The sequence below is a fragment of the Malaclemys terrapin genome, chromosome 10, assembly GCF_027887155.1.
Source record: "Malaclemys terrapin pileata isolate rMalTer1 chromosome 10, rMalTer1.hap1, whole genome shotgun sequence".
Taxonomy (NCBI): domain Eukaryota; kingdom Metazoa; phylum Chordata; order Testudines; family Emydidae; genus Malaclemys; species Malaclemys terrapin.
Genome location: NC_071514.1, coordinates 3,681,409 through 3,708,907, shown reverse-complemented (window position 1 = coordinate 3,708,907; position 27,499 = coordinate 3,681,409). Strand labels below are relative to the sequence as shown.

The 27,499-nt window shown below is 40.8% G+C and overlaps 1 protein-coding gene across 2 annotated transcripts; it reads left to right on the top strand.

Annotated features, from left to right (window-relative positions):
* The first annotated feature begins 1,201 nt into the window (after positions 1-1,201).
* On the top strand, positions 1,202-19,090 carry LOC128843921 (uncharacterized). Of its 2 annotated transcripts, XM_054041063.1 has the most exons (5): positions 7,803-7,902; positions 8,624-8,717; positions 9,278-9,315; positions 14,849-14,915; positions 15,336-19,090. In XM_054041063.1, exons 2-5 carry the CDS (start codon positions 8,711-8,713, stop codon positions 16,394-16,396), a joined length of 1,173 nt encoding a protein of 390 aa, XP_053897038.1. In that variant the 5' UTR covers positions 7,803-7,902; positions 8,624-8,710; the 3' UTR covers positions 16,397-19,090. The 2 variants fall into 2 exon arrangements, with proteins under 2 accessions (XP_053897037.1, XP_053897038.1); XM_054041062.1 differs by lacking the exons at positions 7,803-7,902; positions 8,624-8,717 and adding an exon at positions 1,202-1,349.
* The last annotated feature ends 8,409 nt before the right edge of the window (positions 19,091-27,499 follow it).

Here is a 27,499-nt window from a genome sequence, read left to right as displayed (position 1 = left end):
GGCGCCCTGTGGGGGAGCTAGTGTGTCTGTGTGTGGGGGGGGCACAGGGCTGGTGCCGGGGAGGGGGGGCGGCGCCCTGTGGGGGAGCTAGTGTGTCTGTGTGTGGGGGGGCACAGGGCTGGTGCCGGGGAGGGGGGGCGGCGCCCTGTGGGGGAGCTAGTGTGTCTGTGTGTGGGGGGGGCACAGGGCTGGTGTGGGGGGGGGCGGCGCCCTGTGGGGGAGCTAGTGTGTCTGTGTGGGGGGGGCACAGGGCTGGTGCCGGGGAGGGGGGGCGGCGCCCTGTGGGGGAGCTAGTGTGTCTGTGTGTGGGGGGGGGCACAGGGCTGGTGTGGGGGGGGGGCGGCGCCCTGTGGGGGAGCTAGTGTGTCTGTGTGGGGGGGGGCACAGGGCTGGTGCCGGGGAGGGGGGGCGGCGCCCTGTGGGGGAGCTAGTGTGTCTGTGTGGGGGGGCACAGGGCTGGTGTGTGGGGGGGCGGCGCCCTGTGGGGGAGCTAGTGTGTCTGTGTGGGGGGGGGCACAGGGCTGGTGTGTGGGGGGGCGGCGCCCTGTGGGGGAGCTAGTGTGTCTGTGTGGGGGGGGGCACAGGGCTGGTGCCGGGGAGGGGGGGCGGCGCCCTGTGGGGGAGCTAGTGTGTCTGTGTGGGGGGGCACAGGGCTGGTGTGTGGGGGGGCGGCGCCCTGTGGGGGAGCTAGTGTGTCTGTGTGGGGGGGGGCACAGGGCTGGTGTGTGGGGGGGCGGCGCCCTGTGGGGGAGCTAGTGTGTCTGTGTGGGGGGGCACAGGGCTGGTGCCGGGGAGGGGGGGCAGCGCCCTGTGGGGGAGCTAGTGTGTCTGTGTGGGGGGGGGCACAGGGCTGGTGTGTGGGGGGGCGGCGCCCTGTGGGGGAGCTAGTGTGTCTGTGTGGGGGGGGGCACAGGGCTGGTGCCGGGGAGGGGGGGCGGCGCCCTGTGGGGGAGCTAGTGTGTCTGTGTGGGGGGGCACAGGGCTGGTGTGTGGGGGGGCGGCGCCCTGTGGGGGAGCTAGTGTGTCTGTGTGGGGGGGGCACAGGGCTGGTGCCGGGGAGGGGGGGCGGCGCCCTGTGGGGACAGCGGGGCCGATGCCCGGAGGGGGGGGCGGGGCACGGCACAGCTGGTGCCCGCCGCGCGGGGGCGGGTTCGGGTTCGGGTTCGGGTTCGGAGCGGCGCGCGCGGCGGGGCCGGTGACGGTTGCCCGCCCGCCCCGAGCGCCGGGCCCGCGTGCAGCGCGGAGGATGGCCGGGGAGCGGCTGCTCCTGCTCGCCGCGGCGCTCGCCCTCCTGCCGGCAGCCCCGGCCCAGAGCGCCTCAGCGGAGGAGCCAGCCCCCGCCATGCAGGGTACGGCGCGGGGCACCGCCCTGCCCGGGGGGACCTCGCCCGGGGCCGCCGGTGCGGGGAGCGCTGTGCCGGGCCCGTGCCGGCCTCCAGCCCCGCCTCGCCCAGTGCCCGGCAAGGGGCGGCCGGAGCCGCGGTTAGCCGCCCGCTCCCGGCTGCCTTAACAGAGCGAGGCCTAAACTAGGGGCGTGGGGGCCACGGCGTATCCCCCCCCCGGCTACGGGCAGAGCAACACAGGCCCGAATCGTTACTTTAATTAAGGGAAATCCCGGGGCCGTGGTTGATCAGTGCTGCCCGGGGAACGATAAGGAACCCAGCAAATAATCCCCTCTGGGGCTGTTTAGCGCTCAGTGAGCGTTTACCTCGTTTTACAGGCTGGACTCTTCCCTGGGCAGCAGGTTGAGCCATGGATGTAAAACAGCAGGGCCGTGGTCACTCCAGGAGCTGACTTTTCATGACGAACCCCCCCGAAGTCGTGGGGGTTTTTGTCATGGAGGGGATTCGGGCCAGGGTGAACATGCGTCTGGCAGCAGCAAATGCAGTGACAGTCTAACTACAACCTCTAAAACCTGCATCACTAAAGGCTCTTCGGATAAGGGTCTAAGGACCTGCTCCTGCTGCCTTTGATTTCAATCGGAGCTGGATGGATCAGATCCTTAATGCCTTGTTTCAGGATGGTTAATGGGATAGCACATTTGGACGGGACATTCTGTGGATATGGGCAAACAAAAGAAACAAAAATATGGGCAGTAGCTTAATCGGCAGGAAGAGAAACCCGGCTACCTCAGACCTAAGAGGGCGCTCAGCTGCGAATTACAATAATGTATTAAAAGGCATTTGTTGTACTTACAGCAAATATCAACCTTATCCTGCAGTCAGGTCTGCTTGCGTGAACTAACTGAATTCACTGGAGTTATGTGTTGTCTCAAAGGTCTACCAACATGTAGCCCCAGGGACTTTCAATAGGTCCATGTGCGTGGATTCAGTTGCAGGCTTGGAGCCTTATATATATTGGTTATGTAACTGGTTTTGAAGTTTAGTGTAGGCTTGTAAAAGGAGCTAGTGATGTCAAATAATTGTTACTAATAGAGCTATGGAAAATTGGCATGACCTACTAATAAGATGCCTGATATGTTTAATTGCATACATATTTCCTAAAAAAAGATATTATTAACTATGAATGAATGAAAAGGGAAGGGGTGTTTATGTACATAACTGAAACAAATAATAGGGATCTGGTGTAAGAACATTAGATATACATTTTCAAAGTGGTGGATGGAGATTTAGTCTAACAATTAATGTCTTACATTCCTCTTGAAAATAGATATGTAAAGGTCTAAGTCACTGTTTCTCAGTGGTATTAAAAATAACAAGCATGTTCTGTCATTAGAAGTCAGATGTTAAAACTACTGACCTGTCACATCACGCAGAACACACGGGATATACTGTTCACGTATTTGGGGAAGTGGCAAGGCAAAATAGTGGTTTTGAAACTTTAATGGATTGAGCCTCTCTACCAGCAAGTGGGGTAGGGTGCAAATTGATGAATGAATCTGACCAACTCTCTCCCCACTTTTTCTGGCAGTTAATAATTTGGGTGTGGTTTTTTTCTGCATTCAGTTTTTTCATTTAATTCTCTACATATTTATTCAGATTACCTTTTATCTTGATTCACATTATTGACAGAAATTTAAGTAAGTGGTTAATAGCTTGCTCAGCACCTCTGGAAAACAGGTGATAATAGTCTTAAATCAGACTACCAAAACCAAAGGCTTTCAAAATTAGTGGAGGCTTAAATTATTTTACCTATACTGGTAAATATTTGTAGCCTACATGTAGCTTCTGCTAACACTAGCACTGGAGCACAACAACCTTATTTTCCTGCCTGTTTACTATGCAAGAACTTGCAAGATTAAGAGCAAAAGGTAGATTTTCCTGCTTGGAGATGGAATGAACTATGTGGATCTATGACTTTCTCTATCCAATTTTTCTATACCTTTTTACTGAAAACTTTTTTTTTTCAATATTTAGGCACTCCAAATCAGTTCAACAAAAATGAAAAAGAAATGTTGTCTACTTCTATTTTTTACTAAAAAATTGTACTTTACCATTTTTATTTGTCCTCACAAATTCCTGCCTAAATTGAGTTCTTAAAGTGGTGTTCTAATCTTGGGTTGGGGGCTCAGGATGAACCTGTTGCAAGGGCATCCCTTACCTGCAATCTTTTCTGGTTTGCCCAAAACATAATCAACATGTCAAAAGTTGCAGGGTTAATACAACCATGTAAAAGGTAATGCTGTGCCATTTGATAGAACAGTGAATCTTAAGGAGTTTTTAGAGAGGAGAGCAGATGGCAGCATGCAAATGCCACTGAAGCTTGTAATTATTCCAGTATACTTGATTCTAATATTTAGAACTATAGTCCACATGTACAGGAGATGGGGAATTCCTTTTTTTTTTATACATTTAAGAAATTGGTGCATGTAATATCTGTGACTTTTAAGTTCCTGGCTGACAGCATTTATAGTCTGTCAGCATTTTTTGTGTCATAACTCCCATTTCAGAGGATAGAAAGACTATCTGGTAATATTATGGACAAGAGGATACAGTGTCAAGTCACATCTAATAGGTCTTCTGCTCCAGTATGATTTGCTATTCTATGAAGGTTTGGAAGAAATTTAAAAGAAGACAGCTGAGTACAAATCAATATTTTCTTGACAGCCCAAGTCCTCTTCCTCTCTTTCCAATTTACATCTGTCCTCCAGAGATGACAAATCACAGTATAGTCACCAGAGGCTTTCCATCTTTTAAATTACAGTATCTTTTTTTCTAATTTCACAGACAAAAATTGATTTAATCAGTCTTCACCTGTTGCCTATAGGTGTTTGCTAGGTAAGGCATAGGCATAAGTTAAGGCAATAAAGCATGAGCCTACAGGCCTGTATCCTGTCAGATGGTAGTTTTCAACCTTTTTTAATTTGTGCATCCCTACAAAATATCAAATGGAGGTGTGGACCCTTTTGGAAATCTTAGACATAGTCTGTGGACCCCAAGGGTCTGCGGACCACAGGTTGAAATCACTGTTGTAAGACATTGGCTTAAGCAGTTAGTATAAGGCTTTGAGGCCTGTGAACTTTGGCATGGGACCGAAATAAGTGAATAGACAGATTTGGACAGTCTGAACTACTGTGGCCTATTGGTGGTTAAAACTGGAATATGAAATCAGCTCCCCTGCCACCTCAAGGTGTGGGTCACTGGGCCCGATGCTACTTCTTATTAATCTTTAGGTACCAAAACAGTTCAATTTACAAAGCCCCCTTAACACTTGTTAAATTTTAAACAGTACAGAAGCCCCTTCTTGTGAGATTCTGAACACAAATGACTAGTCAATAACACAAAATGAGGGATGCAATCAGAGTTCAATGAGGCTGATGTCCCACATCACCCCACATGCATCCTCACACAGTTACAATTATCATGGAGACCTAGTGGTGGGAGACAGGTTGCTATCTGTGAGGGTCCTACCCTAGCTCTGTCATGCCATATGAGTCTGATGGTCAAGGTCTTAATAAGAGTGGATTTGATTTAAATCACTAGTCAGGAAGACTCAATTTAATCATGGTTTTCTACATAACAGTGCATTCTTGGTGGTTGTTATAACCTTACTACATATTCTTCACAACTCAGAGATAAAGGTAGGTTTCATTTTTAGAAGGTACACACTATACATTTTTAAACAGTGATTTATTTTGAAAACTTTTCAGATTAGTTTTACAGCTATATCAGAAAATGAATGATTGGTTATTTATGAAGTCATTGGGAGGTGAACTATCCCCAATTCAACAGATTAATCATTAATATTTGGAGGATTTTCCTGCCATGGTGTATTAGGAGGAGAACATCACCAGACAGACATTTAAAATGTTTTATTTAACTAAAACAACAATGCTAAGTATTATTTTGGATTTTTTTCTTCAACAGCAAACATATAATATTTTAACAAAACAAGCATATGTCCCTCGCTTCTCACATTTATCTCCAGACTTCTTCTCCTTGTCCAGATCTATTCCGCCCCCAACAATCTTCTATTTATTGAACTTTTTGAAATTGCACTTTTAGAGAGAGGTAACGGATTGACTCTGTGTACACATATTTGCAGAGGGACAGTAGAGTTGAGTTCTGTTATTTCTCACCTCTCTATATTATTTATTTAGTTAAAACATTTTTGCTGTTAACAAGCATGTTACCTCTGGAGAACTGCAAAACTAAGCATCTCTGATGGTATCTTCTAGACTGAGCACTGAGTCCCATTGGGTAGATAGAAAGATTAACCTAAATATTCTATACAGAAGCCTGTGGAACCCCATAAAATTGGGTCCCTAATCCATGAACTATTGGAACTCATTTACAAAACTTTTCTTAAACATTACATGAATATATTGTCTCATACTATAGAATTAGAATTTATAATCCCTATTCCATGATGAGATATCTTTGAGCTATAATGTATCTTAATTATAACTATCTTTAGATAGGTTTTTTCCTCAAAAAATTTTATCAAAAAAATCCAATTTAAATTTAAAAAATCCAATTTTTTTGATTTTTTTTAAAAAAATCATTGATTTGTATCCACTGTGTCTTAAATACCTCTGCTCGAGGGGTGGGTGCATGCATGTGCATGTGTGTGTGTGCTAGTTACTAGTCCTCCCAGGAGGACAATACTCCCTGAGTTGGTGAGCTAAGTACAAGTAGAAGTAGTATACTAGACGCAGAGAAACAGAAAAGAAGCATAATAGCAGAGGAAATGAGGAAGTCCCGTACTCTGGAAACGTACAGTGTTTGTGACAGGCACTACGTTCTCATTGAGAGATTAATTTGGATTTCAACTTATATTTTTATTGCAGGTGAGTTACCTGTTTCCTGAGTTTAAGCTACAGGTAGGGGGGTTGCCACTGTGGACCCTTCCCTGTTTGGTCGCCAAACCTGTTGCTTGATCTATGGGTTCTGAGTGTTGTAACCTTGCACATCAGGGTTCCCAACTGAACCCTATCAAACCTCAGAGCGTTAACTGGGAATTCTTAAGTAATCAGTATAAATACTAAATACTCTTTGTTTGACTTTGGACTTGCAAATCCTCTCTATACTTGAGTGGGGGTAAGATTAACTTTTTTTTTTCTTCTTATCAGCCTTGGCCCTGTTTGGGTTCCTTATGATTGTTCAGATGAATTATGAAATTTATTTTTCTCTCTAGGTCAATCCTTTGAGATGCTTAAAGCTCTCCGTAAAACAACTTTGTTGGAGAATTGATCATGCAAGAAAAGTTCTTCAGCTTCAAGGGCCAGATCTGTATTATGTTGTGGACTAGACCAGAACTTGGAGTCTGATGGTTTCTTGTATGGATACTGTCCCCTAGCTCAGGTTTTTATCTGGGAGACTTATAGAGCCTCAGTTTGAGCCAGTGGACTCAAAGTACACAGGACCAGTATCTTCATTGTCACGATAGCTTCAGGCAGTGATGGTTGGGTCATAAGATTGTGTATTCCTGTGAGCTGCCGAAACAAAGAAAGGGTCAAACTGAACAGTTTTGTGTGATAAAGTGCCTTGCTCAGTATCCTAACAATACAAGGAGTCTTGAGTCATGGAAGGCTATAATCTCTCTTCCGAGCCTAGGGATCAGGATGGAGGCTCTCATTTTAGTAAGAAGCAGGAAATAGAAAGCAGGTACACATCATATTTGACATTGTAGTGGTGATGTGAAGTATCAAAAACATAAGACTTGGAAGCACCAAGTTTCACCCATCAAAATTATGAGCCAGCAGATGCTCATAGTTCTTCAGTTTTATTTCATTGGGCAGAAAATCATTTCAATGGCTTCCTAATAGACCACGTAGCAGCTCACCCCAATATTAAGGCTGATTTGATGTAGCCAACTCTTGGAAAATATGACTTTCACGTTGAGATGTTCATGAAACATTATGAAAGGCAGGAGAAGTCCAGAAGTAAATTTGTTCTCTTTTAGCAAGAATCACAAGCTACCTTTAACAAATACAGAGACTTGGACAATTTTTCCCCAATGGCCTAAACAAGAACCTAGAAGCTATAGTTGATACATCAGAGGAAGAATTTTGGAAACTCATGCTGATAAGTGACAATCAAAGTTCTAAGTGCTCAGGTTTTCTGCTGGTTGAGCTGAAAACTTGCATAGATCCATTGTGCATCAATGGAAGATCAGTTTAAAATTCTTACGTTGTCTTTTTTCCTCTTTTCCCCCCAAAGCTTCCTTTTAGTGGCTATGTGTTAGGCAGAAAGGACAAGTGAGAATTTCTTTGGTGAAGCCATTTTTCTAGTTTGACATAGACAAAATAATGTAGAATTATCCTTAATTTTCACTTTGATTGATCGATCCATCAGCCCTCACATCATTTGTGTTGTTCTAGCCAATCCGTCAGCCACCCACTGGCCAAGCTGTCAGTGACACCAGACACCCGATTGGCCTTGTGCACCGCAGCCCAGAACCCCTGAGTGATCTGCCAGCCTCAGTGCCACCATTCCCGACGTATCCTTAATTTTTTTTTAAATCAATTTTCAATTTGTCTAGGGTCACAAGATTATTTTGTGGGTCTTTATGTCCCACAACATTATTTTATATTTTGTAGATGTCTAAGGGGCTTTCAAAATGTACTTGGAGGACTATTTAAGCAGCATAGAATGGGAAAGAAAAGTGTATTACAATATCTATAAAGTCAACAACAAAGCTTTACCAGGTTTCATTAGAATTGTTCTATAAAGGCATTTGGAATGTCTTGAGTCTTTGATAGGATGCTTCAATGCAATAAATTTATTAAAATGCTACATAGAGTTCTGTTCATTCCTCCACTGACTCTTTGTGTCTAGAAGTCTGGTCTTCTGCAGAAGTAACTTCCGACAGATGAGTTCTCCAGGCACTGCTTCACCTTCAAATTTTCGCTTTACCTTTGTTGCATTGTTTCTTAGTCAAGGCAGTCCTAGGTTGAGAACAGCCAACTTTATAGAATTAACAATTTTTTGTTACTTAAAATGTTTGGATGGCATTTGTAAATTGAATTTAATCAGTCCAGAATACTACCTTTTCTCTTGATTCTGTTGTCTTTTTTTTTCTTTTTCCTTGTGTTTAATTTTACAGTTATGTGGTTTCACAAGTGAATGATTACTGTAGTGGAATTTCTTAAACTGAGAGAGATGACACTTACTGTGATCTTGAGCAATCTTTTTGGTTTTCTTTCTTCACCTGCTGGCAGAAACACTCAATCCAACATCCCCAGAAGAGTGCAGTCTAATTTAAAGAAATAATATTTGCAAGTAGGAAAAATTCCTGATTACCTGGCATGGCATGTAAGTCTAAACATCATATTTCTTTGCTCCATCATTAGGGTTCTGAAAAACAGTTGTAAATTTCTCCTCTATTTTTCATGCAGAAGTTGAGGGACTAGCTTTTCAAAAGTGCTCAGCTCAGTCTCCAATTTAGGCACTTACATTGAAATGGCCAGATTTTCAGAAGAGATGAGCACCAGCAGCTCCCATTGTTCATGTTAATTAGGTGACATGAAAGCTGAGAAGTTTTGAAAATCTGGACATTTCATTTGGGTACCTAAATCAGAGCAGCTGGTACTGAGTTTTTTGAAAAACTGGCCCTAAATTTCCAACACAAAATTATTTGAAATAAAGAGAAGTTAGCTTATTTTTTGTTATAATTTCATATTTTAACTTTGCAGTGGGCTTTCTTTCCCTGTTTGGTGTAATGTGAGGTGAACACTTTTAAATACAATACACACGGCACAGTTCTAAAATAAAAAAACTCCAAATCCCAGTCTGGGCCTCAGCATTGACATTGTATAATTTAAATGTTAAGCTCAGTAACTAATTTTAATTTTAAAAGTGTTTTTTTCTTTTAGCATTGCAACATACTTTCGAGAATGTTAAACACATAAAGGTAACTCTAATTTTGGGATTTTGAAAATAAATGTATTTATTTATTTATTTCTGTTTTTGCCCACAATGTGCTAGGGTCCTTCCAAACAGAAAAGAAGTAATTGTCCCTGCCCCAAAGAGATATGCCTACCAACATTTCAGTATAATTTCGGTTTATCAGTCTTCTCATTTCTTATTTCTCTAATATCAAAACAAAGGAAAATACTTGTTAATTACTAATTTTCACTATTACAGTGTATATGATATGTCTAATTCTGCTGCTAAGAGATTTTTCCATTGACTTCTATGGGAGCAGGATAAAGTCCTACATTGGGAGAGATGGAGCAGAAAGGAAAATTCAACATGTTCTATGACAGAATTAGCCAATTAATTAATTATGTCCCGGTCCTGCAAAGATTTACACGTGTTTAACTTTAATCTTTGCAGGATCAGGGCCTTAGTTAAAGATGCTTATTCTTTCTACTAAGCAGAGTAAGTGTTTTCACTACTGAGTGACACTTCTTTTAGGTTATTCTAGAATGTATGCTGATTTTTGTTTGTTTGTTGTTAGTGCTTTCATTTCTATTTTAAAGGAAACATTGGGGCCTTGTGGGAAAAACTGAAAAATACTAGTATTTAGGAACAGTTCTGTTCATATATAATTTTCTGATTTTCACTTTATTCTTTATTAAGAAAACAGCATCAGTATTTTCTTTCTCTCTATCTCCTCCCAATCCTTAGCACACTTGACTTTGTTTAGATTGTGAAGTCTATGGATATGGCAGATTAGAGTGGTTCATCTGCAAGTCACAGATGATATAGATGCAGAATTGCTTCCAAATAGAATATTTTCAAACTTTTTCATGTGACACCACAGCTCTTCAAATAAATTTCTGATATGCCTTAACTTCATGCCTTTTTGCTGTAGACATAAGTTGTAAACAATGTTGACTATTTCAGCATATTAGACTAAGTTTGAGGCTGCTGAAATAAATATTGAACAGTTTTAGAGTACAGAGAACAAATTTTCAAAGAGGTCTTATCCCAATCGCTAAATGTATGCCTTCAATTGAACTTCTGCATACATTTATTAATACCTACATTTTTGCATGGAAAAAATTCAAATTTATGTGTGCAAATTGTATTTGTCACTAAAATAACATTGTTAGTGCAAAGCTACCTAGCTTGCATGTGGAAATGCAGTTGCATACATATGAATTTCTTCATACGAAAAAATCTGAATGTGAACAAATGCACAAGCAAGTTTAGATAGATGTTAGCCTGCTGGTGTATTGTGACCACTGCCTATCATATTATCTCATTTTTCCTTGTAATGTGGCTGTCTGTAAGCTCTTTGGAGCAGGGGCCATCTTTTTGTTTGATGTTTGTACAGTGTCTAGCATAAAAGGGTCTGGGCCCTTGAATAGAGTTCCTAGGTGCTATATAGAGTTACCATTCGTCCGGATTTACCCGGACATGTCCTCCTTTTGTGTGCTAAAAATAGCGTCCGGGGGGAATTTGTAAAGCACTCACAATGTCTGGGATTTCCCCCTCCCCTGGCAGAGCAGAGCGAGCGGCTGGGAGGGCTGCAGGAAAGTCCCGGGCTGGACTCCGGAGCAGCTTCCTCCTCCCACCCCCCCCTCCCTGCATTCTGAGCCGGCCGGCAGCTCCTCCTCCTGCAGCCCGCTCCGGCAGCCCTGTGCAGGGCCAGGGACCGGGTTTTGTGTTGTGCTGGGGAGCTCAGCCATGTGTCCGGCTGGCACAGAGCCCAACACCCTGTTCTGAGCAGCAGGGTAAGGGGGGGCAGGAGAAGGGACAGGGAGGTTCTGGATGGGGCAGTCAAGAAACGGGTGGGGGCTTTTGGAGGGGAGTGGAGAAAGTTTTGGGCAGTCAGGGTACAGGTAGGGGGTAGGGTCCTGGGGGGCAGTTGGGGGGGGGGTCTTAGGAGGGGGCAGTTAGGGGACAAGGAACAGGGAGTCTTAGGTAGGGGGTGGGGTTCTGGAGGGCAGTTAGGAGCAGGGGTCCCAGGAGGGGGCAGTCAGGGGACAAGGAGCGGGGGGTAGGGGGCTGGGAGTTCTGGGGGGGAGCTGTCAGGGGGCAGGAGTGGGGAGAGGGATCGGAGCAGTCAGGGGACAGGGAGCAGAGGGGTTTAGATGGGTTGGGCGTTCTGGGGGGGGCTGTCAGGGGGCAGGGGTGGGGAGAGGGATCGGAGCAGTCAGGGGACAGGGAGCAGAGGGGTTTAGATGGGTTGGGAGTTCTGGGGGGGGCTGTCAGGGGGTGGGGAGGGTTGGATGGGGCGTGGGAGTCCCAGGGGTCTGTCTGGGGGTGGGGGTGTGGATAAGGGTTGGGGCAGTCAGGGGACAAGAGGCAAGGAGGCTTAGATAGGGAGTGGAGTCCCGGGGGGCAGTTAGGGGCAGGGGTCCCAGGAGGGGGCAGTCAGGGGACAAGGAACGGGGGGAGGGTTGGGGGTTCTGGGGGGGCGGGAAGTGGGAGGGGCTAGGGCGGGGCTCCTCCCGTCCTCTTTTTTGCTTGTTGAAATATGGTAACCCTACTATAGTAATACAAATAATTAATAATATAATAAATTAAAAATAGAGGCCACATATGAAAACAAGGCCCTACATATCTCTGCAGTAAATTCTTTAATCACTAGATTTGGTGTTTCCCTGGGAGTGAACTAGCACCAAGAAATGGATTTTGAGTTTTGAATATTTGAGTTCACAAAAGTTTGGTCTTCAGTTAAACCCATATCAGGCCTCTGACATCAGTCAGCAAGGTGGAAAGATTTAATTGGACATTGAAAATACAGTTGTGAATGTTTTGGAGCACCGTCACAGAGAATGAGTTATGTACATACCATTTTTACTGAAAGCAAAGAAATCTGCTATGAGTTACTCAGCAAAATGCACTTGTCATGTTTGGACATCAGCAGATTATTCCAAATATGGTAGGGGTTCAAAAGGAAAAGCGAGTAGAAATTAATCATTTAGATTATGCAGAAGAAATAAGTACATAACTTTGTCCCTGTGTGTCTGAAGTGTTAGGGGCAGTGAAATCGTTTAGCAGGGAGAACTGATATGGTTCTTCAGTTCCTCAGGCAAAGAAAGCTCTGGAAGAAGCTTATAGAGTTATTATGTATCAAATATATGTAGTGTCATTGATTGAATCTTTAAACACTTGTACCAAATTTAGTCTGGTACATAAAGACAATGTTGAAATACAGGAGAGGGAAAGTCATCCAATAGGGATTATAGATGCTAAAACATCCTAAAAACAAAAAGAATGGAATAATAATAAACTTGATTTGGTATGGGGTTTTCACATAAATATGTCTGAAAAGGCATTGTAGAATTAATATAACTATAGAGTGAAATAGATAATAAAGAAGACAGTTACAGAATTACAAAGCACACTTCTAGTTCATCCTTCCTTGACAAGACAGGAACACATCATCTTTCTTCCAAAATTTCATGTACTTTTCAAAGACATATCCAACTCCCACTCTTCCTTCCTAATGTATTTCTCTCATGCTGCACATACTAGAAAATTTATAATCATTTTAACCCCTTTCTGTTCACAGTAGTTGGACTGCCTGCACCCGTGGGCAATTTCAACACATTTACCCTTGTGTTTAGATTATTATAGGCAGAGCTGAAAGATGCCTGTGGTTAAGATTGCCTCACACTATCTATTATAAGCTCCTGTTATCAGGTATTCATAATTTTGACAAATTTGAACAGTTTAGGCTGAAATTTTCCATGCTAGGTGTTTGGCTCAGGGTCTGTGAAAGTTTCAGCAAAAACAGTTCATCTGTTTTCAAGAAAATGGTCAGGGGAAATGTATGTTGTTTGCCAATGTTAACAAATTCTTACAACTATTTTGTTGAAAAGTTTTAACATCACTGTGTTTTGGATCACAGACTTGAAATTTGCAAGGGAATCCTCCTGGGGTCAGAGAGGTGCCTTTTGCTGCCCCAGTGAAAATTCACTCAAATTATAAGAAATTATAAGAATTATAAGAAATATTACCAACCTCAAGCATTCAAAAAGCAGCAAAAATCACGAGTCTGGCTTAAAAATTGAGTTTTTTTTTTTTAATAAAAAATTTGGATTTATTTTTATTTGGCTTTTGTACCATTGGGGTTCACATTCCAAGCTTTTCTCTGCAACCATATGGGGGCTTTTCGGAGGATATCTGCCTCCTGTATTTGAAGTCATTAGTTGTATAAATTGGAAGGTATGCATTGAATCAGACGGGACTACATGAAGATAAAGGGTTGTCTCATAGTTAAGGTGGGTGAATACCATTCTGGAGTCTATCTTTGCTTCCATCACATAATTTCTATGTGAGACCGGACAAGTCACTTAAACCAAAATTTTTGCAGATGGCCCTTAGGTATTCCCCATTTTCTGGGTGTCCAACATGAGATGCAGGGGTTGGATTTGCAGAAGTGCTGAGCACTCATACCTGCAACTGAAGTCAGTGGGTGCTGTGCTTTGAACATATAATGTGCTATAAAAATGCTAAATGCTCTGAAAAATTAGGCTGTAGGTACATTGAGGGGGACACCCAAAATTAGTGGAAACTTTTGACGATAGTTCCGAGCCTCAGTTTCCCATCTGTGAAATGGGAATAATAATATCACTTCACTTCAAAGGGCATTGTAAAGATAAATTCATTAATGTTTTTGAAGCACTAAAATGCTTCAGTGATGAATGCCATAGAAAAGCCCATGTATTTAGTACAGGGCTTGAATGGTGTGCAGTAAACAAAGAATGGGGTCATACATTGAATGACGAGGATAAAAATAAATATTGAATAGCTACCTATTCAGTACTTGTTACTGCAACACAAAAGTCAATAGGAATCTGAACTCTCATTTCAGTAATAGCAGGATCAAGCTATGAGTGAGCACCATCTATCCTGAGCACTCAATATGGCAGACATCCTATGAAACAAATAGTATGTGGTCATATAATTAAAGACTACACAAGGGGGCAAACTAAAGTTGCAGAGGCAATCTTAATTCTGGCATTTCCTAACTTTTGCATGCTTAATTTCCAACCTTGGCATTCTTTTTTTGTATGTAAAGTATACACACACTACTATGAAAATGTGGTTTAAGATGGCAAAATGCTAACTACACAGTTTTGAGGATGTTCTCAGATGTCAAGGTCCCAGGCAGAACCACCAAGGTATTTGCAGTTTTAACATTTTAGCTAATTGTGAACTTGCCAAAGACATACGTTTACCTCATATAGCGGGAGTAGAAGGGAGGCAAAGTTATGATTGTATGTGATACAACAAATATCTGAGATCTATGTTCTCTGCTGTTTGGAATCGCTCTCGCTCTGTTTTGTGGTAACCTTAACTTTGAATTTGTTGGCTTTGTTGTTTTGTTTTAGCTATAATGTTCTGATTAGGTCAAATAATTTTGTCTGGAAATCTGCCTTAATTATTGCCCCAAAATAACGTGGACTAATAATATGTAGAAAAATATTGTCATAATGACATGAAAGTCATGTTGCAATTACAGTTATTTTTGTGCTCAACAGATCAGTGTGCATCCAACCTCATCTATCCAGGTTTCAAGCTCAGGAACAGACAACTTAACAATCTATGGTAAGAACTCCTCGCTCTCATTTACATCTTTGTAGTCTTTGCAGATCCTAACTGTAAAATTGCATCATTTAGACTTGCGGTGACAAGATCTGTTTCAAAGCAGCTAGCTCTTGGGGAGCTGTGCCTGTGCCCATATTTCCACATTCTAGAACTAAGAGTAGAAAAAACCCCAACTTGCAGGCTTGCAAAAGAGAAACTCAATGCCAATGTCCTACCTCATTCATTTAAGAAGGCAGGGTTACATTAAAAATGTCAAAAAGCATAGATTTTCTATGAATATAAAAATCATTAAAGTTATGGCAAAAGTGCAGATATAGCTGGAATTTGTTTTACGCATGATATAGGTGAAAGTATATTAGGCAAATGTGGACCTGCAATTTCTATGAGTGCACTTTATAATTATTTGGTAATCTTTTATAGAATCTCATACAACACCTTTTGGGTCAGAATTAAAGAAAGAAGAGAAAACCCTGAGGAACCTCGTGGAGATTCTGCAGGATATGATGCAAGATGTTCCTACACAGCGCACACCAACAGAACAAACAATCATTACACCCAAAATAGTGAAATCGTATGTTAATGGAAGTATTGACTCTTTTTGGTTAAATGTGGGCCAAAAACATGATAGAAAGCCACAGAAGTCAAAGAAAAAGGCTGCTGTTACAAGAAAATTTACTACATCTACAACAACCCCATTTTGGAGTCTGCGAACTGGCACAGAAGTTTCTGTCCTTTTACATACTAATGAGTCGTCTAGCTCAACAACACCACTGAAAAAAATATTTATTACATTTGAAAATGCTGTTTCAAAAAGAAAAAGAAAGACTTTTGATCAGTTAACAAATGGATCCCTGGAAAATCTAGTTCAGTCTTTAAAGAATGTAAAAAAACTCAAAGAAACAGAAAACATCACCAAAAAGGCAGAAAAACTGAAACATATTGCAAAGGTGAAAAAGCTACATGTATATGACAAGGTGAAACATCGACCTGCAGGTGAAGCAATCCTGGAAAAGATTGAAAAGCTAAAAAAATTGTTACAGAAGCCACCAGATTATGTTAAACAAAATCCACATCTCAAGGAGTATGTTGAATCATCTGAAAACTATATAACGAAATCTCTTATGCTGGAAAAAGAAGCAGAGGCTTCACTAGGTCTGCTGTATCACCGACCTAAGCCTTCACCTCCGAAAGAAAAGGTAGAACAGAACACAGAAGTAGTAGAACAGGACACAGCAGAAATCAGAAAGTTAAGAGCATTTATTAATCTGCTGTATGATTTTAGTCCTCAGCTAACTACATATATTGATAGTTCTGACAAGAAATATGTCCCAGAGGATATTAGTGTAAAAGCTATTGCTGTTCTTGATGCTATGAAACATGTTTTCTGTGGAAGTCAGGCAGAGCAAAACAAAAAGGTGTTGAAGAAGTTGCTAGAGGATGATATAAAGCTTTTAAACATAGTTCTTAAGAACCACGAATAGACTCTTAAAAATAGTTATTTATTGGTACCCTTCATTGCATTTACTTTAATTTTAAAGTTCGATTTTCTAGTTTGTCATTGTCATCTAGACCTGATCTCTGTTGTAACAATATTCATCTCAGTAATTAAACACCATTTTTAAAAAATGTTCATTTTCAGTGTTTACCATGATGGGTTGTTGACCTTGGATAATCTTATTCATTTGTTAAATTTGTGTTGGCATCTGAATGAATTATGCTTAGATATATTGTTAGTTTAAAATTTTGCAATTTCCTTTTGTAAGGGTTGTTCTGCAATGCCGCTGTAATACATACCACTTAGTGTAGACGGCTGAAGTAAAGCTTTTAGTCTTTTAATGTTTATTTGTTAAAATTAAATAACACCAAATAGATCGACACTCTTGGGCTAGTGACTCTCAACGATAGGAATGCAAAGGGGGGGTTACTCTGGTACAGGATAGTGGTTCCTGTAGCTACCAAATAAACGTCAAGGAGCAACCCTGGGCTCCCTGTTCTTGTTCACAAGTAGAGAAAGCCCTAACTGCAGTCAAACTACCATGGTTCTGATACATGGGGAAGGAAGTGGGCAACAAAGGGGGCTTCTTGGAGCACTCCGTAAGAACTTAAGAACGGCCATACTGGATCAGACCAAAGGTCCATCTAGCCCAGTGTCCTGTCTTCTGACAGGGGCCAATGCCAGGTACTTCTGAGGGAATGAACAAAACAAGTAATCATCAAGTGATCCATCCCCTGTCACCCATTCCCAGCTTCTGGCAAACAGGCTAGGGACACCATCTCTGCCCTTCCTGACTAAAAGCCATTGATGGACCTATCCAACATGAACTTATCTAATTCTTTTTTGAACCCTGTTAGTGTCTTGGTTTTCACAACATTCTCTGGCAAGGTGTTACACAGGTTGACTGTACGCTGTGTGAAGAAATACTTTCTTTTGTTTGTTTTAAACCTGCTGCCTATTAATTTAATTTGGTGACCCCTAGTTCTTGTGTTAGGAGGAGGAGTAAATAACACTTCCTTATTTACTTTCTCCACACCAGTCATGATTTTATAGACCTCTATCATATCCCCCTTAGTTGTCTCTTTTCCAGGCTGAAAAGTCCCAGTCTTATTAATCTTTCCTCATATGGAAGCTGTTCCATACCCCTAATAATTTTTGTTGCCCTTTTGTGTACCTTTTCCATTTCCAATATATCTTTTTTTGAGAGGGGGCGACCACATCTATAGCAGTATTCAAGATGTGGGGCATACCATGGATTTATATAGAGGTAATATGATATTTTCTGACTTATTATCTATCCCTTTCTTAATGATTCACAACATTCTGTTCGCTTTTTTGATTGCCGCTGCACACTGAGTGGATGTTTTCAAAGACCTATCCACAATGGCTCCAAGATGTCTTTCTTGAGTGGTAACAGCTAATTTAGACGGCATCATTTTATATGTAGAGTTGGGATTATGTTTTCCAATATGCCTTACTTTGCATTTACCAACACTGAACCCTAGTTGTCATGGGAGCTCTCCTTTATGGGACCTCTTTCTCCATAGCTCAAAGGAAGGAAGCACAGGAGAAGTGCAAGAGTGGTCAGGGAATCTGCTACCACGTGGGGCTCTGGACAAAATGCAGACACATTATATAGGGGAATTTCCTAGACCGTAGGAGCTGTGCTGGTACTCTGGGCTGGAAAGGGGTGATTTTTTCCCATCCTCCAAATTCTGAGGATATTCCCCATTCAAAGCTTATTTATTCAAGTTTTGTGTCCAACATTTGACCCCAAGTGATTTTTTTTTATGACAAGGCTGATACCGCTTGCCTTGTTTGCTGGAGCCCATGTTTTTCTTATGACTTCATTTTTTTTAAGGCTTTTGAGACCTATTTTGGAAAGTAAGCCATAATGAAACAAGAGGTTTCCTTGAACATTCTTGGTGGCTTCTTCCTGACTTCCCCATATACCTCATGTGGCCTTTGAAGAGGAGATAATCCAAATCAACCATGTTTTCAGGTTAGGACAGTGCAGATGTCCAGACCTGCACCATGAATCAATGATCAGAGAGATTTATCTCCTGAATTATGCTATATAGATGCTGCCTACAGAGCCATATTTTTGCTCACTAGGTCCCAAATGGTCAATGAACTTTGAGATCTAGAGGATGAAAAGCCGGCCTTGTGAAGTGTTAACAAATCAAAGGCTCCAACCCTTTCTTCACTTTACTAAGGGGAGCTTGCTCTCTTCTGATATATGTGCAAGTTATTCTTAATTAATTTAAAATAATTTATACTTTCTGCTGCTTGTACATAGGCACTTGCTGTTCCATATTGTTTTAATTTTCTTAAGATTTCTTTTAAAATAACATGAGTTCTTAAAGACTTTTGTCAAATACCGTTGTTCCTACTTTTCTGTGTATTTTTTATCTGTGCGTGTTAAAAACTGTTTGAAAATTGAAGCTTCAGAGTTTTTTGGCATAATGTCTAGAACTTCATATTAAATCCATTTGATCTTATAGATTTGTTGGTTCAGTATCTCTGACGTGGAGTTTCTTACAACTTTTTCTAATAAATCTTGGATCAGACCATGATAGTACTATCTAACAGTTGGACTACTGCAACATGCTCATTATTGGTCTTTTAGTAATATCCACTCAAATGATGCAAAATTTTAAATAAACTTAACTTGAGAATATATTTCTGGCTTTTAAACATATCATTCATTCTGTTATTGATTTGGGATATTCATTTCAAATATCAAAGCTCTGCTATTTGGTTGTTTGTTTTTCCCTCTAAGAAACCAGAAACAAGAGGTTTGGCCGAATCAGCAGTTGGCTTGACTCATTGGCTGGGCAGGTAGTGTCTTCCTAGGTAAATGTTATAAAGAAATAGAAATGTGGAAATGGAATGGAAAAGCATAAGGCACCACAGAAGACAACAGAGTTTAGACCCTGACTGTCATATGACAAGGCTTTGTAAATGTTGACAATCTTAGTAAAGGAGAGAAAAATAAAGCCAGTAGGGTCAAAAGTTGAATTGTCATGGGAAAGTTCAGAAATAGAGATTACTTGACAGATCAGAAGTTTGTTGTCTAGCATGCACATAAGAGCTTGTTGAACTGTTTTGTTATGAATAATTGTTATGAATTTAGCTATTTTTTCAGTTAGTGAATTATTCACAAACCAAGCCTGATTTTTTTTGAATGTACAGAATTTGTCATTCAGAAGTATTCATTTGTAGACAGGATAAATAATTGTCAGCATGTGGCCTATTTACAGCCTGTTCGCGTTGAGTATTTGCTGTTCGGTATTCATGGGCTTGATTGTCTGTGTCTTATGGTTTTAATGCTGCTTCTTGATTGAATTATTGAAACTTTTTAGGCAGGAAAATAGTGAATAGAGGATAACATACTGCACTTTCTACTACAGATTTTGGACGAATAATCACTTATGATAAGTTGTATGAACGTTTTTGGGTTTGTAAACATTTTCACCACTACGTGGCAGCTGCTGGATATGTGTGATTAAAGGAAAATGACTTCATAGCAAACTGAACTTATTCCTGTTATTCATGAAAATATTAATGAATTAGTTTAACTGTTCAACCAGCTCTAATGTGGACTTGATCTTGCTCCCATTAAATTTAATGAGATTTTTGCCTATTTTATTTAATCAAAATGATATAACCTTTTATGTGGGTAAGGAGTATTAAGAAACAATAAAAAGATTCCTTCCAACCAATTTTAAATCAAAAGTTTGGAAAGTCAAAAATGATGATTCCCACAAGAACTGCCTCCTTGCCTCCTCCTTGTATAACTGGATAGGCTAGTACATTTAGGCTTTGATATATATTTCTTAAACAAAAGCTTTTCATAAAAGGAATTAAGGTTTGTTGACTGTGACATCCCACCAACTCAAATCTATGCCAGGTTATTGGACACTCTGTCGCTGTAGTCGAACTCATGTTCATTAAAAGCAACAGACTCTTCATCTTCACAAAGCACTTTCTTTTGCCTGTAATAGATAAGCGAACCCATTACCACACAAGAATACATAAGTCTCCCTCTCAGCATTGCACAAAATGTTATTAACCACCTCAGGAACATTAGCAAATATTCAGCGTTGAAATATGTGCAGCAGTTAAGTGTGATGTGTTATGTTTGTGTGGGAAGCATGAGATGGGGTGAGCATGAGCATCGGAAGGAGTGTTTGTAGTGGCTTGGTAAATTATATTAAAATATGCAAGAGAGCCGAGGTGCCATTCTAATACTCTAAATACTTTAATGATGTACTCTTATTATCTTAACCTTTATATCCATTAGAGGCAGATATTGGGCTTTGTTGACCTTTTTTTTTAAAAGGTCCCATTTGGGGAAATCATACATCTATATTTCCTGCCAGGTTTTGTGCCATCCAAGATCAAAGACGAAAGTTTGATTTATTGACTATAAGTTTGTAGAAAGGCAGGACAGTAATTTCGTGGGGCTGGCTTCTGAGGTTTCAAATATTCTTTACTATTCCATGGCTTGCGCCTACAAAATACTGAGCAGTCTGGCCCTGCTCCTGCAAAGCACTTAAGCACAGGTTTAACTTTAAGCACTTTAGTCCCTAAAGTTAAGCATGTGTTTAAATACTTTGCTGGATCAAGGATTAAGGATTCAGCACCTTCCAGGATCGAGCTCCGGATGTCTGTGATCTCTTGTATAGAGATGTTGTATGTGGAGTTTTCTAGGAGGGCCCCTTTTAATATTTATTAATGTGAGTTTAATTGTGCTAACCATTTTTTCTGTCTAAAGTTACCACCTATAATTACATTTTAAAACTTCCCCTTTAATGTATAAAAACGTCAAAAACCAGATGAAAATATCAAATCAATGTGAATAAGAACACATAATCCTCTCTTTAGCTATCATGTGCATTGTCCCATAAAAAGTGACTTCCAAAATAACATAACGTTTTTGTTGTGTGGAATTTTGTGCAATAACATACAGATGTGGAGGTTGATGTCACTAAAGAGTCATACAATTGGTCGTGCACAGTTTATAGTGTACTGGCATAGCAGAATGATTTGACTGTGTGCATTTGGGGAACACAATCTTCTCTATTGTTTATCAAGCTATTTAGATGTGTAATCGTAAGCCACTCTAAAAGTAATTATGAAATAGGGTAATTATTAAAATGTCACCACCATATGTTCTGTAATGATTCAGTTGAAATCCTTTTATTTGACTGACAGAAACCTTTTAGCATGACAGAGTTAACTTAAACCTCTAAAAGAGAGACATCTCTACACCTTATTGTAAAATCATTTACAGCTGAATTATTAGATAAGACCTGAAAAGTAGGATACACCAGAATTGTCCTATACTTCTACTGGGAAAAGCAAGAATTCTGAAGAATGAAAGGCATTTCAAATGTATCATTTAAGGTGAGGGCTTTTATTCTGCAGAATGGCATTTTTTTATGATTCAATCTAAAATGAGTGAATTAACCAATATATTAAAATCACCAATGATACAAAAATCTTAAGAAAAAAACAGTGATAAATATTTGTTACCATTTTATAGATTTTTTTAAAAACCTTTAATTGTTATATATGTTTTCTAGGCACATGTTTACAAGTTGGAGTAGAAAAACCCATTTAAAAATAATATTTTATGACTAACTATAAATGATATATAATGTTGATCCATGTATGTACTTTGTTTTTAGTGAAAATACTCTGCTGGTAAATATCAAATCAACTCAATAAGTATTTATTGAAAAAAATCAGAAAGGAAATATGATACTTAAGGGAAAGTCTTTAAATTGATATGCAGAAGCTGTTGGCTGTCATTTTTTTTACACCAACTGTATCCAGCTTGAGTGATTCATGTTTGTATGGTAGTTTATAACTTATGAAATTATAAAGTAGTAAAAGTATGCTTAAGTTAATTCTCAAAAAGAAAATCTTTACAGAATTTAATTAATTAGCTTTTATACCTATTTTTTGCATCTGAGAAAGAGGCAAAGTTATATCGTGCTCATGCAGAATTTATTCTTTAAATGTTATTTATTTTCAGTTCTTTAAAAACAATACCTGTCTTTGGTCAGTCACGGTTGTTCCTTTTAAGGGAGTTTTTAGAAAACACTGTGTCAAAGGGTATTAATTTAAAAAACATTGGATTTATGCACACTTTATTTCTTCTCTCTGTTTGTCTCTGTCTTTCTTTCATTAGCGTCACAGGTAGTAGTAACTCTTCTTTTCCTCTTTGCTGTTTTTCTTGTTCTGACTGACTTTGCCTGGAGACCCATTACTGAGTAAATACAGGTTTCAGAGTAGCAGCCGTGTTAGTCTGTATCCGCAAAAAGAACAGGAGTCCTTGTGGCACCTTAGAGACTAACACATTTATTAGAGCATAAGCTTTCGTGGACTACAGCCCACTTCTTCGGATGCATATAGAATTGTCCGAAGAAGTGGGCTGTAGCCCACGAAAGCTTATGCTCTAATAAATTTGTTAGTCTCTAAGGTGCCACAAGTACTCCTGTTCTTTTTGAGTAAATACACTGATTCATAACATTGCATCTCCGTTTTGTAACTACCACTATAGTCCACTTTAATTAAAAATGAAGCCAAATACATTCTTGTACAGTCAACTTACGGTGTATAACCCATAAAAGTCACCTTTGATGTTTCAAATGCCTTCAAAGAGAGAGCGTATTTTCATCTGTGCAAAACATCCAGTACTTCCCAAATTAGGTGCCTTTAAATCAGTCTTAGGGACATTTGAAGCAAGAAGTCACAATGTGAAAGGGAAACTTATTCAATATTAGCAACCCCAATCCTTCAAAAACCATGAGTTAGGTCCCCAAAAACCATGGGATTCGCTTAAAAATCACGAGATTTTTAAAAATACTAAATGTTGTGTCTTTTTATTTGCCTTCTTGTTTTTGAGCCATTAGGGGTCCCTTCATAGCTTTCCTCTGAAGTTCTAATTTTTAAAAAGAAAGCAGAGATTCTCGTGTAATCACATGAGTCCAGGAGCTGAAGCTTTAAGAAAAACACCAAATATCATAAGACTTGTGATAAAATTGCAGGAGTTGCCAATACTGCTAGTAATGCATGCTAGGACAGTCAGCCCATCCAGTCAATGGGAGTTCTTCTGGGTTTGCAGGAGCAGGCCTATAAAGATCAAAATGTAACAGGACAGAGAGTTTTGTTGATTTTTTTTTTTTTATGAATTCCTTGATAGTTGTGAAAAGCTGTCAGAAGCAGTCTTTCCTGACTCAGCTGTGGGTGGTGGTTGGGCTATCAGAATGCTTAAAAGCCAAAATATAATGGGCCCTCTTTCTATGGTGGTCAGAAAGAAGCCCAATCCTTTCCCTGTTCTCTCGAGCACTATGATGCTGCTCCTGTCTTTAAATTTCTCCATTGAACCAGGATTCTGACCCTCCTCCTACATCCATAATCCTCTACATTTTCAAGCTGTTGCTCCATCAGATCGGAAGTTTTCCTTTGAACAGGTGACTCAGAAAGGCTGGTGAACATTTCAAAGTTGCTACTTGCTGAGATACAGGAAGACTGCTCAGAAGTTACCTTTATTGTTGCTCAGTAGTATACATTAATTACAGCCTCGCATTGATTGAGTAGTCATGATCCAATCTCTTTTGTGTCGTTGCATTTGAGCTGTATCTCCTTTTTGATACTCCAATGGCTTGCTGATTCAAAAGACGTTAATTGGGCTTGGGATCCATGTTTGAACTTGGGACAACAAACAGTTCAGTAAAGTTCAAAACCACGTCTCTGGAGTTAGTGCTCCCTGAACATTACCGTCCAGACATTATAACTCTTCGGAGTAGCATCAGCTGTGCATGTTTCATTCCTGAGTAAGCTGGCTGGGGTGGTTGGTCTGTTATGTTTGGGTTGAAATAAATCAGGACTGAAATTATTTGGTGGAATGGGGGTTGATTGTAAAATCCTAGGCCACATCCTGAGGTCTGTACTCAGCTTTTATGCATTCCTTACTCAAGTAAAACTACCGACCTCAATGGGAGCTTTGCTTGAATAAAGTCCAAGTCGTCCCGTGGAGGGGCAGAGCTCCTCTTCTGTGTATGGCAGAGTACTGAGCACCGCCACTGTACAGCTCCCTTGCATTCTGGATTCCACAAAGGCCTCTCCATGGAGTGTGGGATCCACGTGTAGAAAGGGTGAGGAGATTGGGCAGTGTCTGCACGCTAACGGGAGGGGTGCACTACAGTGACAGGAGCAGCTGCTTGTTGTGGTTATGGAGTCAAATACTCAATGGCAAGTTGAAGACTCCATCCTGCAAACATACACATGTGTAAGTTGACTCAGGTGAGTGGTCCCAGTGGGTACATATTTGAATGGAACCGCTCATCTGAGTAAAGCTGCACACCTGAGTAAGTCTTCAGAATTGGGCCTTTTATTTATACGCTGCCTAGACGACTTGATTTGCATGTACAAATTCCAACTTGAAAGCAAAATTGCTGAGTTTTGTGGCTGTTGGTAAGCTGAAAAGGAGAATCTCTGCATGTAGAGAAACAGTAGGGGCTTTCTGGAAATATTTGATTGTTAAGCTGCTCATCCAAATTTGTTTAATCAGACAAATGCTGAAATAAAACAGACCTGCGAACGGTCCATCTGCCAGCCCCAAGTGACTAAATAACACAGTATCCCACTCCAGGCAAGCTCATACTATGAATATTAGATCATGCTCTTTTTGTAACAGACTGCTGAAATTTCATTAGGAAAATTAGCAAAGTTTAAGGCATATATATAATAGAAATACTGTGAGGGATCGTGGGTGTTTTGTTTGCATCAGGCCCAGGGCATATTTGAACACAAGATTTATATCTCACTCTCTTATCCAAGTAAATACTTATATGACGTGATCTGGCAAAATGACCTTTTAAAATAATGTTTTAGTAAATGTGTCTTGATTCTAGCTGATGTTTTTAGATCTGTTTTTTAAACTTGTGTTGGGATTTCTGTTGGAATCCCACCATGGAACACCATGAGTTAATGTAAAACACATGCAATTGAAAAGAAATATGAAAATATTGGGAATTAATAAAAGAAATCCCTTTATGTTGTACTATTTTGCACTGAACTCAGTTATATGGTGTGCCTACAATACCTGTTTTTCAGCTCTTGCATGAATTAGAACAGGTATAGTTATCATTACATTTGCTATTTTAAAATATACAGGACAAATGTGTTTCATCAGGGTCATTTTAACTTAAAGTAAATATATTAAACACTGGATCAAGATTAGGCAAATTAGCACTTTGTGTCTCATGGCACTCTCATTTGTGATATTGAGTTAGGAAGAATGGAAGTCAGGACAGTGACATTGGGAAAAGGAAGAGACTCTGGACACAGACACCTCAGATGTTTCAGGTAATGTGTGCTCTCCGTGGCAGGAGTGTTGTAGTCTGAAACATTCAGTCGTGCTTTTTGTTGTTTTAAAGGGAAGTTCAGCATTTTGAACATTTTATAGAATAAAGAGACATAGAGGCTCCAAGTGCAAAGTACACTTCCAGCACAAAGAGCTTTGAAAATACTTGCATGGTCTCAGCTTTCTTTATAAACCGTTAAAAGCCAGCGGAAGAATTTCAGAAAAGTTCTGCCTTCACTCTGGGGGAAAATGCTGACAGTTCAGGTATATCATCTACCAATAACCCAACCGGCGAATCAAAATGTTATTTTAGCCAGTCAGGACCTAATTCTGATCTCACGGGAGTGTGAATTAGAAGTAGCTCAATGGCAATTAATGGAATTAACTGGTGTAAAACCAATCTGAGTCCGCGTGTGGCCACATAGTTGTATGCTAATAAAGATTTGCAAAGTGCTCTGAGATCTCTGATTGAAGAGTTCTGAGACTTTCTTGTGCTGTAGCCGATTGGCACTGTAGGGCAAGCTAAGATCTCATGGATCCTTTCCCTCAGAATCTCCTTGTACCTTTCTGTAACACTTGTAAGATGAGTACTACCATGGTATTTAAATAATGAGATAAATTATGCCCAGAACCTCATCTAAAAACTAACTGTGCACTGCAAACTTGGTGAACTACAAGGTTTCTGGGACTCTGGACCCAGGGAATTGCTAAAGCCTCAATATAGTTGTTTCAGTGTTCATAGAATCATAGAAGATTAGGGTTGGAAGAGACCTCAGGAGGTCATCTAGTCCAACCCTCTGCTCAAAGCAGGACTAACCCCAACAAAATCATCCCAGCCAGGGCTTTATCAAGCCGGGCCTTAAAAACCTCTAAGGATGGAGATTCCACCACCTCTGTAGGTAACCCATTCCAGTGCTTCACCAACCTCCTAGTGAAATAGTTTTTCCTAATATCCAACTAGACCTCCCCCACTGCAACAAGAGACCATTGCTCCTTGTTCTGTCATCTGCCACCACTGAGAACAGCCGAGCTCCATCCTCTTTGGAACTCCCCTTCAGGTAGTTGAAGGCTGCTATCAAATCCCCCCTCACTCTTCTGCAGACTAAATAAGCTCAGTTCCCTCAGCCTCGCCTCATAAGTCATGTGCTCCAGCCCCCTAATCATTTTCGTTGCCCTTTGCTGGACTCTCTCAAATTTGTCCACATCCTTTCTGTAGTGGGGGACCTAAAACTGGATGTAATACTACAGATGTGGATTCACCCATGCCGAATAGAGGGGAATAATCACTTCCCTCGATCTGCTGGCAATGCTCCTACTAATGCAGCCCAATATGCCGTTAGCCTTGGCAACAAGGGCACACTACTAACTCATACCCAGCTTCTCATCACTGAAATCCCCAGGTCCTTTTTTGCAGAACTGCTGCTTAGCCAGTCGGTCCCCAGCCTGTAGCAGTGCATGGGATTCTTCCTTCCTAAGTGCAGGACTCTTCACTTGTCCTTGTTGAACCTCATCAGATTTCTTTTGGCCCAATTCTCCAATTTGTCTAGGTCACTTTGGACCCTATTCCTACCCTCCAGTATATCTACCTCTCCCCCCAGCTTAATGTCATCTGCGAACTTGCTGAGGGTGCAATCCAGATCATTAATAAAGATGTTGAACAAAACCGGCCCCAGGACCGACCGTTGGGGTATTCTGCTTGATACCAGC

Excerpts from the sequence above, each read along its gene's own strand:
- LOC128843921 (XM_054041062.1), top strand. The coding sequence starts at position 1,247 with ATGGCCGGGGAGCGGCTGCTCCTGCTCGCCGCGGCGCTCGCCCTCCTG. Across the intron at positions 9,316-14,848 it reads AGAATGTTAAACACATAAAG|ATCAGTGTGCATCCAACCTC; the intron begins GTAACTCTAATT and ends TGTGCTCAACAG. Across the intron at positions 14,916-15,335 it reads AGACAACTTAACAATCTATG|AATCTCATACAACACCTTTT; the intron begins GTAAGAACTCCT and ends AATCTTTTATAG.